Source organism: Dunckerocampus dactyliophorus, chromosome 3, assembly GCF_027744805.1.
Source record: "Dunckerocampus dactyliophorus isolate RoL2022-P2 chromosome 3, RoL_Ddac_1.1, whole genome shotgun sequence".
NCBI lineage: Eukaryota > Metazoa > Chordata > Actinopteri > Syngnathiformes > Syngnathidae > Dunckerocampus > Dunckerocampus dactyliophorus.
The window spans coordinates 5,341,588-5,359,557 of NC_072821.1; the positions used below are offsets into that span (position 1 = coordinate 5,341,588).

Genomic DNA, 17,970 nt, shown 5'->3' on the forward strand with positions numbered 1-17,970 from the left:
TAACATAAATGTGTATAATATTATGTATCTGTTACATTTTAATATTTGTAAAATATATTATGCCCTCCAAAAAAATGTTAAATCAGAGGTTATTATATAAATAACTATAAACAACACACAATATTTATGATACACTACTATTACTAATATATTTCTTAAATTGTATTATTCGTTATATTTACAAAACACCCCCAAACGGGGCCTATCCCTTCTGTATTTTAATCATAAACCCAGTTTTCATCATTACTAGATGAATTCAATCGCAGTACTGTAGTCTTGTTTGTAAAACATGAGGAAATAGTGGCCCCTATTGGCTGCATTGTGCTACTACAGGTATAAAGCTCATAATCACGATAGCAAGATCATGGGTAATTGCTGCATTATTATTATCTGAAATACTAATAAGCAAAGATAATGACATGTATGTAGCATCACTGAAACATCACTGGGCTAAAATGTCACTACATATTTAGGTCATTTACGCCTCAAAGGTGTGTTTTCTGGACTTATTCTTGCTAGATATATTACGGAATAAGAGATTAGTAAAAAAACAACAACTTTACAGTAGCAACCCATACAGGAGTAGATGATGGTGGGAGTGTCGCATTGCATTGTGGGATGCTGCGGGAACGACGAGCTTGCGGGACGCCATCTTTAAACCCCTCTAGAGAGGCCAACTACAGTAGAGACATCAGCGGGATGAAAAACATTGGCCCTTCAACGGATAATATACACATTATGTGAAATGTTCGTCCCTTAGTTAAATGGCAAGCTGGGTTCTGTGCGGTGGGACAGAATGGACAAGATGAGCGCTGCAGCCTTTTTAAGAATGTTGTGATCATTGGTGGCTAACAACAATAGGACGGAAAGACAACAACGGACTAGCATGCTAACGTGCTAGCTAGCATTAGCCACTCCATCGGTAAACATGCAATTGTGCTTATCTTCACCCGGACGCTGCTGATGCTTAGCATGACTTACTTGGATTCACCCAAGGAGGCTTAATAACAACGTGTCATATTTTAAATCCACAAAACACGCCTCAATTTTTTGGGTTGCTAGCAAGCTAAAAAGCTAAGTCCCGGCTTCTTCCCTCCTTTCCCCAAGCGGCCCGGCCGGAGATGCGTGGAGGATGTCGGTGTCGGGGCTGAAGGCCGAACTGAAGTTTTTGGAGTCCATTTTTGACCCAAACCACGAACGCTTCCGGATTATTGATTGGAAACCCGACGAACTGAGCTGTCAGTTCAATGTAACAGGGGAGAAGCTGTTAATTATCCACTGTAACATTACGGTAAGGAGCGGAGTTTTACATGTTTGTGGGGTTGGGGTTAGCAAAGCAAGCTAAAGTTAGCGGGACAAGTTGCTAGCCGAGTAGCATACTCCATGCTAATGTGTTGTAATACTACATGCGTAGTTTGATTTGTTGACCATCAGAGAAGCTACAGTCTTTTTTTACACCATGTTCGTTCGTTTAATAACCCGTAAGTTTGTGTTAACAAGCTATGCTATCTGGTAGCTAACGACGCAGGATCGTAACACGCAACATATTAAGACAAACTTGTTTTTTTGGTGCTGCGTACAGGAGTCCTATCCATCTACGCCGCCTATTTGGTTCGTGGACTCTGATGACCCCAGCTTGGCGCAAGTCTTGGAACGTTTGGAAGATGTGAGGAAAGGCAGCACCTTGGTAAATATTGCCGTGGGAAAATGCGTTTTTGTTGTACACTGCTTGCATATAAAATGCGTCATTTTGCCGCCGTTTTTGTGTCGCTCTTCGCTGTCATCAATACCGAAACAGCAGCAAGAGGTGCACGAAGCCATTTTCACCTTTAGAAAGAAACACCAGAGTGTGCAAAAGAGTGTTTGTGTCACTTTAGGACTCGCTTGTGGGGTTAAACCTCCTGGCGCTCACTTGTCGCCCCTTTTGTTTTGAAAGTAGGGATGGCTTGATGCAACTTGTTCACACCAATACTGCAGTGTTGTGTATCTGCTGATATCAATCCGATGCCTTCTTTTCTCCTTTTCCACCGCCTGTGTGCATAGGTAGTTCCACAATGTTTGGACGGGGCTGTGGCGTTAAAACACCTGACACTCACGTCTCCCACCCTGTTGTGTTGAAAGCATTTGCCAGTCTCCTTTGATTATTATTATTATTTGTTCTGTGCAAGAGGCACAGGCGCACACAATTCAGGCTCTGGTGTTACAGCTCTGACGCTTCCAGTAACCACCATAAATAATAGAGGTTTGTGTGTATGTTTGTATGTATTTGTCATGATGGTTGTTTTTGTTCTTCTCCATACAGCTGTTGCAGCAGTTGAAGAAGCTCATTTGTGACCTCTGCCGGCTCTACAACCTTCCTCAGCATCCTGATGTGGAGATGCTGGACCAGCCGCTACCCGCCGGTCCTGTGGGACAAGAGCGAAAGGTAAAAGGATGGCGACACACATCTGTTGCTGTTTATTCACGTACATTTGGTCGTCCACAACCGTTCCTTGTGTTAATGTTGTGTGTGTGTGTGTGTGTGTGTGTATAGCATGGAACAGAGGAAGTCACATCAGAAGAAGAGGAGGAGGAAGAAATGGGGGAGGTATGACATCACCAGAGTAACATTTGAACGCAGCACTTCTAATCATTGCATTTCATCATCTCAATTCTGTCCCAGCAGGACATAGAGGACCTGGACCACTATGAAATGAAAGAGGAGGAGCCGGTGGAGGGCAAAAAATCTGAGGATGACGGCATTGAGAAGGAGAATCTGGCCATCCTAGAGAAGATCCGGAAGAACCAGAGACAGGACCACTTGAATGTAAGTGGAAGTCCTTGTTTCCAAGCCCCGTGATGTACTGTATAGTGCTTTTCTCATTGTGTGATTTTTGTTCGACTTTCAGGGAGCTGTGTCTGGCTCCGTGCAGGCCTCAGACCGCCTGATGAAGGAGCTCAGGGAGATCTACAGGTCTCAGAGTTACAAGACAGGTGCGGCGCTTTGCACCCGCAGTCCTAATGAGATCTAACACAAGAGCATCATCATAATGGTCTGCCTTTTCAAAGATAAGCATGCTCAGTTTTGATTGAGGTAGGAGGTTAACATTGTTTATTGTTGTGCTTGTGGTTTGCCGTGACGGTGAACTGCACTGCATCATACTGAGCTGGTTGTAATACGGTGGAAACTTTCAAGGTCAATCTGTTCTCATTTCACAACAGTTTTTCCCATATGAAATAATGGGAACTACAGATGCACTTGGGGAGTGCAGACCTCTGCCAAGCATCTACATTTATTTGATCTGAATATTTCGATTCCCTGACCATGAAAACATACCGTTAGCAGTTTGATTCATAATGACATCAAGATCAGTTATTAGTTATTAGTAGTTATTCACAAACATCACATTTTCCGTAATGGTGGTTTTCTTCTGGATCTAGCTCCATGGCTTTTGATACAACAAATCCGTTGGCACACTCCAGATTCCACAGTGTCTTGGTTCCATATAATGGTGGTTGTTGAATGTCTCCAAGCTTCACTTGTTGTCTTCCTATGACCAAAATTCCAAAGACCCCTATTTTTTTCATATTTTGGATCATAGTATCGGGAATTATTCCATTATCTGGATCAGTCTTTCATTTTTGTACAACCTGTTGGAAACTTGTCCTGTATTTTTTTTCCCCTAAGTGCTCTGACCATTTTTATGGTTCTACCTCGCAACGTTAAAGAATCCTTTAAAAAGGAATTCCTGGATCCAGGCGGTTATCTGGATCAGCCCCAAAGTGTAATCAGTTCTTACATATCCCGTTTGCGAAATTTCCTGAACATTTTGAACACAGATAAACACCGGCAAAAACATAACCTCCTTGGCGGAGGTAACAACAAAAAAATCAGTTAGAGAGTCAAACTGTCACCATTGTAAAACATTTACTGCCTGTGCACGCAATGTGAAAATAACATTTTCCCATTCTTAACTTGTCATACAAGAATGAAAAGACTCTAAGCAGGCAGCAACAATTGCTTTCAACACAACAGGGTGGGAGACGTGTCAGTGTCATGTGTTCAGTTCACACCCATGTCCAGTCACTGGAATACCCTCACACACAGTCCAGGATATTGATACTTCCTCCAAAGGTGGAAAATGAATTGCTAGGTTGACTTGGTTCTCCCATTCTGTGCTGTGTGTATACAGTATATAGTATTTATATTACACTATTACGGTACATTACAGACACGTGGACAGGGCTGGAAAAATGCTGGCTTTAACAGGCTGTGTGATAGTGTCTCTTGAGTCATCATTCACACAAATGATACCTCCTTTTAGTAGCGATGAGAACAGCATTTTTGTCTCTGTAAAGGCAGCGTTGTTTGACAACTTTTATATTGAGTGTCATTAGATTGTGCTGTCATTTTTGCTTTCTGTAAAGTTTTCACTGAACTGCTACTACTTTTGCAAACGTAAATCGATGTTGAACATTTTCAGGCATCTATTCAGTGGAGCTAGTCAACGACAGCCTTTACGAATGGCACGTCAAACTACGAACGTAAGTAAAAATGCCGCTTTTGGTATTTTACTGTCGTTTGGAAAGCACGCCGACTAATGAGGTCCGTGTTCCGTTAAACCACAGTGTGGATCCAGATAGCCCCTTACATAGCGATCTGCAAGTCTTAAAGGAGAAAGAGGGAATGGATTACATTTTACTCAACTTCTCCTATAAAGTGAGTAAACGGACGCTTCTTTGACAAACACTGCAGTGCATACAAAAATTTTGTATATTCCTTCTTTCCTTCCTAGGATAATTTTCCTTTTGATCCTCCGTTTGTGCGGGTGGTGTCGCCTGTGCTGTCTGGGGGGTAAGTTCATTCCATCCAATAATGCCACATGATTAATTTTAAAAACAGGAATGGTAGCTTTCATAGTTTCCATAACTCTTCCTGTTGCTTCAGCTACGTTCTTGGAGGAGGTGCCCTGTGCATGGAACTTCTCACCAAACAGGTAGATTATTCTACAGTAAAAGTCACGGTGGCGCTAATTTGGATGTGTGTTCACCTGCAAATCATAATGATGGCCACTTTGTCCTTAGGGTTGGAGCAGTGCCTATTCCATCGAGTCTGTCATCATGCAGATCAACGCCACTTTAGTCAAAGGAAAAGCCAGAGTGCAATTTGGAGCCAATAAAGTAAGAAAATCAGGAAATGTATCGGCTAGATCAAGGGCCTCAAACTTGCAGAGTGGCCCAAGGGACAAAATTTTGATGAAATGAAGGGGGGGGGGGACTACACAGAACACTAACTACTATCACAATGCATACACCAGAATGTGAGAACATGTAACAGGTAAGTAAACACAGGGCAACTACTACTACTACTATGGCGAACAATAAACAACTAGTGTACAATCATGAAAACCATGATTAGACCACCCTTGTCTCTTCAGTTTCTTGTTCATTTTAATGCCTGATACAACTGAAGGTACCTTTTTGTTTGGACAAATATAACAATGACAACAAAAGTGGCTCATAAGGGGTTCAATTTTTTGGTAGTACAATGCCATAGCTATTTATGTAAGAACTTAGGTGATTTTGGTTATTATCAAGAAAACCATGGAAGTTGCTAGATATCAGCTCTTAAATTCAGCTCTTATGAGCTATGTTTGTTATCATCATTATATTTGTACCTTTTAGTTGTACCAGGCATTAAAATGGATCAACAAACTGAACAAACAAGGGCGGTCTAATAATTTTTTCCATGACTGCGTTAACTAAGCGTGTAACTTGAGCAACTTTTTTTACAAAACAAGTGTTGCCAAACCATGCTGGGAGTCCGCATCACTCCCTTGTTTTTCTAAAAAGTTGCTAAAGTTACATGTTCAGATCTATCCATCTTATCTTTCTATCTATACTTGTTGTTTATTGTCCTCCATTCCTCTTACGTGTAAAGCTGCTGTGTGATGGTTGTTCGTGTTATTTCTTTTCCGGCACAGTCAGACTGTTATGTTGAGTAATGATCTCGATGTTTGTTGATAAGTTAGTCACTTGTTTGAAACGTGATTCCAGGCAGCATACCTGCTGTGGCCTAGCCTCACCCAGCCGCTACCTCCAGCGACCCCCGGTAGAGTTAGAGACCCTTGGAGTAAGTCATGTGACGATATTGCCAGCCTTATTGTAGTGGTTAGTTTTTGGCTTTAGTAAGGCTTTGCCACAGGTGGTATATTCTCGCTATTGTGTTTATTTGGAGTACTTTAAAAAAAAACTGCTGTAAATGCTTAAAAAATAACTTCTATAATGATTTGGAGTGCATGAGAAAGTGGGAGGGAAAATGTAGCACACTTTCACCACATGCTATTTTATTACAACACAACAGAACCAATATTGTAATAACAATAAGCAAGCTGCTCAGCCAGCATTAACACGGCTGATGAGTACCTTTTATAAACAACAGTACAGCAAGTGTAGCATGCATGCGTTTCTTACCAAGAGATCAGTAGCGTACCCATAACTTGACCATAAAGTACCAACATTATTTTATGATCATTATAATAATCAGCAACGGTATGTATTAGAAAAACAGACCCATTTACTTCTTTATGCACCCGGGGGATCCACAATGTAGTGGCAGCTAGGCATAATATAGCGAGGTTCCAGATGCTCATTTAAGTGTTTAAACCCCACTTTACTCACCACCGATGGGCTGGTCATCTTTTCTGTTACAGGTAATGGCTTCCTTGTCATCCTGTGGTTTCTCACGCTTTGCAAATGTTTCATCAGCGGTGGATGTTTTAGGAAGCCGTGGGGTTGCGAAAATCCTTCAAATGTACGATGAGTTTGGTCATATTAAACGTACCCGGTGCTGTGCCACCACGGGAAACTTGTGCATGACAAGCGTTGCATTCAGATGCAACGTCTTTTTCGGACTCTAACGAACATGGCCAACGTCACTCCTACTTTGTGTTTAACACATTAGCACACGCTGTTGTGATCGTGCGGGCTCTAACAGATAACATGCTGGGGCGTAGTCTGGAATCGACTGCTTGAATTGGAGTGCCAATATCGGAGATTTTAGATGCAGGCCGATTATAAACCAATTTTTTGCTGATATAAACCCGATATCAATATTGGATCGGGACACCCGATCCAATATTAACAGTCATTCAATATAGATATAGCTTAATTGTAATAACAATAGTGCATATCATTTGTAAAACGCCTTTCAAGGAAGGGATAGGGTTAGGACACTGTACATAGACACAGATATGGGAGAATGAACAGAATAAGATTTTCATTGCATGGTATTACTGCTGTTTTACCATGCACATGACAATAAAACTCTCTTGAATCTTGAATCTTGATAAGAGCAAATCGAAAAATAAATAAGATAAAATAAAAATGTCATGGTAAATTATAGGGAGTAAGATGTCCTGAATAAGTGGATTTGAAAAGAGGAAGAGAGTGTATGTTGCGGATGTCCGGTGTGAGAGAGTCCCAAAGTTTGGGGGGCAGAGTGGCTGAAAGCTCTGCAACCCATGGTGCTGACGCGAGCAGGTGGGACAGTGAGGTAGATGGAGGAGGGGCATCTGAGGAAGTGAGAGGCGGTGGCAATGGTGAGGAGATGAAAGAGGTGGGGGGTGCGAGCTTGTGGATGGCCTTGAATGTGGTATACAGAAGTATTTTGAATAGAATTTTAGATGTGACGGTGAACCGATGGGGGTGATGTGATGAAATTGTGCTACATCTTACACTTTGTGTGAAATTATGTCATGCATGCTATTGTTTTTAGTCCTTAAGGTTGACCGGGCTTTATCTCTCTTGCAGAACCAGTACAATCTAGCCAGAGCACAGCAATCCTACAAATCCCTTGTCCAGATCCATGAAAAGAATGGTGAGTTTTCCTAATTTATTTCATTTTTTTAATTTACAGTTTCCCTGTCAACTCTTTGTGGTGGACTGCTGAAATAATATGATGGTTGTAGACATTCAAACAGAGAGTGTGTAAAAGCGCATTGCTGTTGCCACCCCCACTAAATCACAGCACAGCCGGTTGGAAGTTACTGCACCAGAGAGATTGGTACTGAACAAGACTAGGTGCCATCTTCATAAAGCTGGAGCTCAAAACCTGTAGCTCCTTGCTGCATTTGTTAAAGTATTAGAATATTTGACGATAACATTTCAGTGCATTATTAACATTCATCCAGCATAACCCTGCGACCTGAGTGAGGACAAGCGGCATAGAAGATGGATGGATGGGTGGATGGATAGATATGCTCTATGCTCTAGTATCATTAGTAAGAATATCAGGGGTCGTTCAACTTCAATTGACCACTGTCCTTAAGGTCCAAAGGGATCATTCAAGTTAACTTTATAATGTCAAATTCAGCCATAAATTCAGCTCAATGATACTCTGAACAACTGTAGTAAGTAGAAAAACACTCCTCCTACACGCCACTAGAGGGACAAATGACGTCATATCAGACCTAAACCTGCACATCTAATTTGCAATTGTTGCTTTTGCCTCCAGGATGGTACACACCCCCAAAGGAGGATGGCTAAACCTTACTTTTGGCTGTTTTTTGGCATTTTCTTTCCCTGCAACCAACATTTTTATTTTTTGTAACCATGCAAACCATTTTGAACATTTGTGAAGCCAAATTCCTTTTCCAGTGACAAACCAACCGACCAACCAGAAACAAGCACATACACAACCTTTCCCTTCTGCCTGTGGACGTTCATCTTGTCGTCGCATATTTATCTCCGTACGTCTGAGCCACCATAGCAATGCTTGCATCCCATACATCAAAGAAAAATAGTGGATAGCTCTGACGCTCCTGTTTGGATCTGGATGTTGCTGAGGTTGGTGGCTAATTTTTAACCCAATGATGCCACATGCTTGCCTTTTTGGCTCCAGACCCCGGTCTAAGCGTACTGTTGGACCACACCATAATTGGGAAATGGGCCAAGGGGATGTTTGTGACGCTAGCTTGCATTTGGACTTCATGTGAAAGCCCGAAGCTTCGAGATGGAAGGAAGATAGAGACCTTTTGCGAAGCGGACCCGGCACAAAAAAACCCTGCAAAAGGGCAGGTGGAACCTGCCGAACCAGAGGGTATCAGATCACACTGTAATCTCGTTGTTTTTAACACCACACGTGTATACATGTACATTTGTATTTCTGCAAGAGGATTAAATTGTCTATAATGTAGCCTCGTCCGGGCACAGACTGGTACTTGTGTGGCCGCAACTATCAACAGCAGCTTCCCTCTTAGAACAAGAAAAAGAAGCTGCATTATGAAAACTAAAGTATGGCATATTCGTATGTAAGCCTAATGACTACTGCATTTTTTTTTTTTCTTTTAATAGTAATTTGTAACGGTGTTATTGGTGACAATGACATTCCCATTTTCTTTGTTTGATGGCACCTCTTAAGTCCGAGCCGTGACTGGCATTTTGGCGAATCTCTTTGTCATTCCTGAAACCGGACGAACCTCAAGTCAGGCTATGCATTGAACTAACAGGTTAGGTGAGTCATCCATTCACACAAGTCAGTTCTTCCTTCATGATAGTCTGGAGGTGAGGAATCGTGACCTTGACGTATCCTTGATTTTGTACATTTAGCTTTCCTCTGCCAGGTTTTCACCAAATCACAGCAATAGTCTCGACTTTGCTCCAGTATGCTACTTCCCCATTCTAGACACCACAGAGCTCCCTCATTTGTGATCTTAAGTGGTTTGTATTCCAAAAACTCATTCCAATACCGTACTCCATCGTTGGATGTTCTCTGGTGACACCGGCATACCGTATTTCCTCACATAGTGGCCTTCACTCTAATAGAGGACGGATCTCAAATTTGTTGCTGCGTGGATCATCACCTTCAGCAAAGACTTTTCATTTTTGCCATTTAGTAAAGCCACATTTGCGCACACTTTAATTCGGTACGCCACATCCTGAATTGTTTATACTTAGACAAACTAGGGCACAAAAACAAATCACTTAATGAAAGAACAACAAAATACACATTTGTTTGGTCTTATGGCCATGCAACACTCACTGCACTGTTCAGGCAGGTCGGAACCATGTTGAGGATTAGTTCCGCCTATAACTTGACTACATAAATTATACGAACCAAGACTAAAAGGACACACAAATTGATGGAAAACTGCACAAATGTTTATGATTGAAGTAAAATCTCTTGGTCGCCACATCAATAGAGCTTCAACCTTCCTTCAAACGCCTGGCAATGGAGTAAATTATCCACTATTTGAGGAAATACGGTCATTTTTAGTACAACATCAAAAAACAGCGTAGGTAGCTTCATCACTCGTACATAAAATAGATAAACCTCAACCACAAAAGCTGTGGTGTGTTCTTGTCAGAAGTGTCATGTCTGTACGCTGGTCTTCATGTCCTCTCAAAATGGCACAGATGCCATCTACGCTCACGCCGGCATCCTGTGGAGACACAAACTCAGGAATACATACTGCGGACGAGCTAAGGATCGTCAATATCTGCATCACATGCAAGCTTGAAAAGACCGCCATCTCTTCGATAATGGCTGTGCATGATAATATATCCAAGGGGGTCTCAGATGCTACAGTTAGTGAAGGCAAAGAGACCTTGTTGTGTTAACATATCAATTTATCTTCAATGCATTGCTTATTGAACCCACCAGGTTAGATGCATTTAGACAGTTCTGACCCAGCATCTGTACCCCCTGAGCTAACCCAGGATTGTTAACCTCCAAGTCTGATGTGCACTGCTCCCCCAAGGCTGATGTTTCCAACAAACATCACGACTTACCGAATTCTGCTCCAGTAAACCGCAATATCCGGGTTCTTAAGTTATGCACTGGTTAGCATGCTTTGGTTACAGTTCTGATTTTTGTTTTATTTTCCATTGCAAGGGTGAATTTGACCGTGTAAAGTAATTTGTAAACTTGCATCAAGTTTATGAATAAAGAATTTTATGAAATATCTCAACAGTTGTGTTCATCAGTGCCATCCAATGAAAAACATGTTTCTCCATCTGCAACAAGATATTGATTAATGTTGGACGGAAACATGCTTGATCTTCTTCAGTACCTCTGGTCATTGTTTTTACGTGAGCTCACCACGGATGGCCCATACACGATTGGCCTACCATGTGTTTTCATAGATAACCCACTGTTTTTTTCAACAGTGATTATTTGCAACCCATGTCATTTGCGTTCTCTTTCCTGCTGGCGGTTACGTCCAGTCAACACTAGATGGCAGTAAAGCACTGTCAAGCTTGTGTGTAGTTCACTTGCTGTCCTAGTGGAGAATACTGACGTAATTTGGCTTAGCAGGTTGGTGGTGGATGGTGGATAAACGGGAAAACAAAAAACGTGTCTTGTTGCGGTGTTTTTTTACTTTTGTAGTCTTCAAGGGCCACTAAGGGCCAACTTCAGTGTATCATTTGTTGTCGAGCACACAGAAAGCCTCTAGGGGCTCCTGCGGAAAGAGACAGTCTATTTTTCTGATTAAAGTGTCTTGGTCCACAATGAAGTCTCTATTGACAGCCTGAAGCAAAGACTGTAGTCAGTCGTTGTTAGACTGCAACTTAGTGGTCCATTAGATTTTGATATGTGGTACTTTTGCCATCCTTCAGTAAGATAACAAGTGATGTGATTTGATAATGTCATGTTTGTCCATGACTTTTATGTACAGTAGCATCAGTGTTTTTCATTTTAAACCACCTGGACGAGCCTACAATTGGTTATGACCACAACAACACTCAATTATTTTTTAATAGGCTCTAATGTTTGCTCTGTTGTTGGGTTTTAGAGAGTTTGAAGATTGTTTGTTTCATCTTATATCAAATTGTAAATTTACAGTCTTGACTCCCCTTTTATGCAACATTCGATGCTGTTTTGTTGTGCAAATGCTTCGGATTGTCTAAAATGGCGATGTTATAGTGTCACCTGTTGTTCATGGATGATCTAAAAATGCTTTATCCATGTGATCCATGAGTGTGCGTGGACATCAGGTAATGCTTTCATGAAATTTTGGTCTCCAGCAGTAAGAGCAAAACATGTCTTACTACCACTGACTGATTTCATTGTGTTCTGTTGTCGCCAGCTCGTACAGATGGCATCCAGGATACCCTTCATCAGCAGGTGGTTTGTGGTACTAAAGGCAAGCAACACGTTTTATGGTGGCCTGTGTGAGCCTTGTTCAATTTAGAAACACAGGCAACAGAGCTGCTCTAATGATGGCTGGCGTTGAAAGCCACGTGGCTGAAGAAGGATCAGAACTCCCACAGTGACTCTGAATGACCCAATGTCCGGGCAAAGCCTCTGGCTACCAATAGCAAAGGTCTCCAACCCCTTATAACCAACCTTCCCCCTTCATCAGAAGCTTTGACTTCACAGTTCTAGTGGTCAGCAACAGTTCACATCTCCCTTGGATTGGGGCGCCTCCCTACTCTCAACCAGACAGGGACATTAAAATGAGTAGGTGCCTGACAAAGGACAGATCTTGACTGTAATGCAAAGGGAGTAGCGGCTACACCTACAGTCCACGTATGCATCGATAAACGGAGAAGAATCTCAATCCAGTCTGGACTGCATTGCATTTGCATTTGGTGGTGTACTGGTTCACATGCAGCATCTCACAAATGTGACTCCACCACTCATATTTCAGCAGTTATATCTTCTCAAGGGACAATGTTATAGAAATGAAACTTGGATGTACGTTAGAGTCATCAGTGTGGATTTACTATGCATTAAAAAGGCTCAACAAAGCCGTTATTGTCTAAATAGCTTGCTCAGTGAACCACAGTTTTCCTCAGTGCCTCAACACTCGTACAGTTCTTGATGACACTGCTGCCACCTTGCTGCTTGACCAACCTGTTTGAGCCCAAGACCTCTGGTCTGGACCATGAACCTAGGCAAGATCTGTTGTGTGTGATATTAAGACAAAGCTTTGTGTTATTGGTTGCTGATGTCAACATTTCAGCTTGTTCTCATTGCGCCTTTTACTGTATTTTTTACCATTTTTGCAGTTTTTTTTGTTTAATTTTGTTTCTGCAGTGTGCGTCGGGCCAATGAAAAATGAGTCACAGGCTGCAGATGGCCCCTGGGCCGCACTTTGGGCACCTCTCCTACTGTGGCTTGTCGTCAGGGTTGGGCATGTGGCGGCAGCTCTGTGACCACAGTTCAATATGGCTTGATGGCTTACTGTTTCGGGCGAGCGATGATGGCGGAGAGGAGAGGAGAGGGGGAGCTGGAGTTGATTGATGCGATACAGCTGTCAGTCGTAACGATCCGCGTAGCCGCAGCGCACGTCACGCAATTCTTGTTGCTTGCGGAGTGAGGCGTGCTGATGTGGCGCGAGCCGGCACCTCCGGGCATGCTTTGGGGATTGAGCTCAGGGCTGGTGGGGTGCGTGCCTCTTGATCGGAGAGGCATACGGGGGTGTACTGTGGTCAAAGTGCGTGCCTGTTTGTCACTCTTTGGGACTATTTTCACGATGCACTGGCAAAGTGCCGACGATTGACTGGTTGATCGCGATTGACGGATTGGTGACCCCTGATGTAGACAATATTGTTTGTGTGTTGAGTTATTTTCCATGGATAGTAAATCTGTAGTTGTATACAAGCTGTACACTGACCACTCCAAAATATATCCAAGTTCACTTTCTAGAGTCCCTTGACCTCGCTTTTGTGGATTTTAGGTGACCAGCAACTCTGAATAAGATAAGTGATCGAGCAAATGGCAAGCGGCATCGAAAACAGATGGCTGGATCTAGCAAATGGATGGTCAGATCAAAGCATTTACCTTTTTTTTGTGAAGTCATTCGGGGGGTTTTCACTTTCAACGTGGTCTGCCCCCCCTTGCAGTGCTTACAGAAAGCCGGTGTGGCGTTCTGCTCCCCTGCGCAGACGCTTCCATTGCTCCCAAGCTAAATGGATTTCCATTAGCGGGGCTATGACTTATTCCAGATGCTTGCTCAATAATGTGTGGGCACTGTTGCAGAAAGTTCCCCCACTATACTGAAGCACAATACAAGTGTTCAGAAGGGGGGTTGTTGCAAGAGGAGCTTTGTATTGAAGAGACAAAACCTCTTTTGGCAAAAATGTGACAGATTGCGAACAACCCCGGATATTTCCTGCTCTTCGGCAATAAAGGCAGCTGCACAATGGGAATGGAAATGCTCAGTTGAGATGCACGCAGGCTAGCCTCACTTAGCCATTGTTGCAACATCTGTTTACGTGGAGGAGCTCAGGGCGGCAGGTCGTTATGGATACACCTCATCACGCCGTCTCTCCGGACGCTGCTTGGACCCACACTGGAGGATCAATAAGGAGAGGAATGGATCCCAGTGAAATGGATCATCCATCTGTGCGCAATTCCCTCACGCCGCTCCTCACTGCACACTTATTTTCCCAGCATCGATCCAAAGAGAGGCATTTGTCTTTTTTCTCATTAAGCCTTCGATGGGATCGTCATAGAAAATAATGAGCCAATGATAATTACAAATAAGAGGTTTGTGCAATGTGTGTGGAGACCAATTCATCCTCATCAATTCATCCACGCGCCACGTCTTCACTAACCCTCAACAGGATCCATCACTGATGATATTAAAATACTGTTCTGAATTTAAAAACTCATCATTTTAAACACCATGTAAAGACTTTTTTTTTTTTTTTCCATACACAATTTTTAAGAAGATTTTGTTTTGGAAAATCGCTGAAATACAAATCGGTATTCATAGATTCTTATTGTAGTGTTCCTAACTGTCATGCAAGTGTAAAAATAAGTTCACTGCTGTTAAAGCAAAAACAAAAAATCACGCATAACTGATGATGAATCAAAAAAGCGGAACACGTGAGTAAGGTCGTTTTTGACATTCTTAATTATTCAAGCGTAAAAAGATGCATTACTGTATATCTTTTTAAAAATAGATACAATTTAATTCTGTTTTGTTTTTTTTCATACATGCAAGATATGGTATTTTCCCGTTTATGCTACAAATGTACTCTTTAGCCATATGCTTAACCTTTCCGATTGACATTGTGTCATTCTTTGCAACCTAATCAATATTTAACCAATGCTCTCACCAAGAAGCACACCGTGCATCTTCTGTAGTCGGAGCTGTGTGTCCCCCAGATGTCTCCATCAGGTGACGATGTTGCAGGCAGAAGAGGCGGGAGGACCGAAAAGATGATGGACCTCCTGGATCTTGGCTAAGAAGATCTTCTGCTCGTCAATCTGCTGCCTGATATCAAGTAGCAGCAATGGAGGTGAGATGCAAGGACGCTGGTGACGGATGAACACATGAGGTTAGTCTCACTGCTGATAAATTGGATTCATAACGCGGAAAAGACAGAAGACTTCACGACCGGGAAGCTTGCATTAACAGAATGAGATTTTTTTTTTATTGCCATGAAGCAAAGCACAATGAATCACCATTAATAGCAGTGTTTACAAGAAGCGTGACCTCTACCTAAATGGAAAAGAAATAATTAAATAGCTTCTCACTTGCTTTCAGTTAAATCACAATGGGAGTTCAACACAAAATTAAATTAATAGATAACGAAAACACATTTTCATAATAAATAGTTCTGTTTTGTCCATTAAAAAATGCGTGGACTGCCAGAGAGAAGTGAGAAGGTGGAGTAGCGCCGGTATTTCTTTTATTGTCATTTATACAGCGGTACCTTGGCATACGAGTGTCCCCACTGACGAGTGTTTTTTTGCAAGCCGTCTCTCGGATGATTTTTTTGCCTTGAACTGTGAACCAAAATGTGGGTTATGAGCTGCTAGTTACCAGCAGGCATAGCCAAGGACAGCTATTTGGGGGCTTGTGTAAACGTGACCATGGCTGAAGACGACAATGGATGTAAATAGCATTCGCAGCGCACTAGCTAGTCACCGGGAAAGATTTTCAACACATCAGCAAAACATACGTACATTATGGCGATCTAATTCAGTAGGTATTGTGTAAAACTATGACAGGAACAACATCAAATTAAAAGCACAAAATGAGTACAGACCCACCATCCACCAGTACGAGCCTGTATGAGTGTTGGCCCTCTTCCTGATTTCTTATTTTTTTACACTTTTGTCACACTTAAATGTTTCAGATCATCAAACAGACTTAAATATTTGTTAATGACAGCACAATCAAACACAAAATGCAGTTTTTTTAAATGCAACTTTTCATTAAGGGAGAAAAAAAATCCAAACCTGTGTGGAAAAGTGATAAAAACCTAATAAGTGGTTGGGCCCCCCTTAGCAGCAACAACTGCAATCAAGCGTTTGTGACAACTAGTAATGAGTCTCTTATAGCGCTGTGGAGGAATTTTGGCCCACTCATCTTTGCAGAATTGTTGTAATTCAGCCACATTGAACGGTTTTGGAGTATGAACTGACTTTTGAAGGTCATGCCACAGCATCTCAATAGGATTCAGGTCAGGACTTTGACTAGGCCACTCCAAAGTCTTCATTTTGTTGTTCTTCAGCCATTCAGAGGTGGACTTGCTGGTGTGTTTTGGATCATTGTTCTGCTTCAGAACCCAAGTTGGTTTCAGCTTGAGGTCATGGAACAGATGGCCGGACATTCTCCTTCAGGATTTTTTGGTAGACAGCAGAATTCATGGTTCCATTTATCACAGCAAGTCTTCCAGGTCCTGAAGCAGCAAAACAGCGCCAGACCATCACACTACCACCACCATATTTTACTGTTGGTATGATGTTCTTTTTCTGAAATGCGGCGTTACTTTTACGCCAGATGTAATCGGACACACACCTTCCAAAAAGCTCATTCTTTTTGTTCCCCAGTGGTTTTCGTCTTGGAACTCTGCCTGCAGTACTTTGAATGATGTTGTGGGCTCTTTTGTGGCCTCTTGGATGAGTCATTGCTGCGCTCTTGGGGTCATTTTGGTTGGTTGGCCACTCTGGGTAAGGTTCACCACTGTTCCATGTTTTCGCCATTTGTGGGTAACGGCTCTCACTGTGGTTCACTGGAGTCCTAAAACTCTAGAAATGGCTTTATCACCTTTTCCGGACTGATAGATCTCAATTACTTGCTTTCGGGTGTAAAAAAAAAAAAAAAAAGAGGGAAAAAAACGCAAAATAATCAAATTTTAATATACAAAAATAAACAGAAGAAAATCCAAAACCGATACAGTATTTGGATATAAAAATGATGTGTAGCTATTGTAGATTGTCCAAATCATTGCTACCACTGCACTCATGATAACCTTCTGGAAAATGACAGAGCGGAGGCGAGGCGATCTGCCTTGTCACAATCCCTTCAACAATACCAGACATGAATAAGTAAGTATATTAGTTAGTATATTAGTTCCAATTAGGGCATGAATGCTACACGGAGAGAAAGTGCTGACACTGTTAGCACGTTTCAGGATAGATGGCGGCACCCCGACCTTCGCCTCTACTCGACTCTGATAAACCTCCTCTCTTTTTGTGGCTCGCCTCCTTAATGGAATTGCTCCCGTCCGAGCGGTAGCTGTGGTCTATCGACTGAAAGAGGAGCCACCTTGAGAAGTGAAAGCAGTGGGAGATTGACGATGAACCCCGCCCGCCACAGCACCCATCCATGTCAATCTAGTAGGGAAGACACCCGAATGTCGCCAAGAAAACAAGCGGCGATAACCCGATGAAGCAACCGATCCCAGACGTGGTTCTGCAACATCTCAGCATTGACCCCTACTTGGCCTTAAAACGGGATTTTTATTTAAAATGTAGAAGTCTGCGCTTGTCTAACACTGTGTTATACGAGAGGTCAAGAGGCAGACGACAGGCCGATAAGATGCTTATCTCTCTGGTGAGGCTGTGCAGTCTTATCAGTCTCTTAAAGGGACCCGCCTGACAATGAGGAATCCTCAATGGCGGAACCTCAGCGGCGTGCCGAGGAAGCTAATTGATTTCCGAGATTCTTTGACAGCCTGGATGCTGTCTTCAGTTGCCACATCTGGGATGACATAAAAGCATCCCGGATGTAATTATCTCGCTCA

General features: G+C 42.4%; 1 protein-coding gene across 2 annotated transcripts; it reads left to right on the forward strand.

Moving 5' to 3' along the window:
• The first annotated feature begins 635 nt into the window (after positions 1-635).
• Positions 636-11,161, forward strand: LOC129178899 (ubiquitin-conjugating enzyme E2 Q2-like). Of its 2 annotated transcripts, none has more exons than XM_054771563.1 (13): positions 636-1,291; positions 1,583-1,687; positions 2,303-2,425; positions 2,534-2,587; positions 2,663-2,806; positions 2,889-2,973; positions 4,464-4,524; positions 4,609-4,699; positions 4,776-4,834; positions 4,928-4,976; positions 5,065-5,160; positions 7,792-7,858; positions 8,495-11,161. In XM_054771563.1, exons 1-13 carry the CDS (start codon positions 1,133-1,135, stop codon positions 8,524-8,526), a joined length of 1,125 nt encoding a protein of 374 aa, XP_054627538.1. In that variant the 5' UTR covers positions 636-1,132; the 3' UTR covers positions 8,527-11,161. The 2 variants fall into 2 exon arrangements, with proteins under 2 accessions (XP_054627538.1, XP_054627539.1); XM_054771564.1 differs by having other exon boundaries at positions 2,666-2,806; positions 8,495-11,158.
• Positions 11,162-17,970: the final 6,809 nt, after the last annotated feature.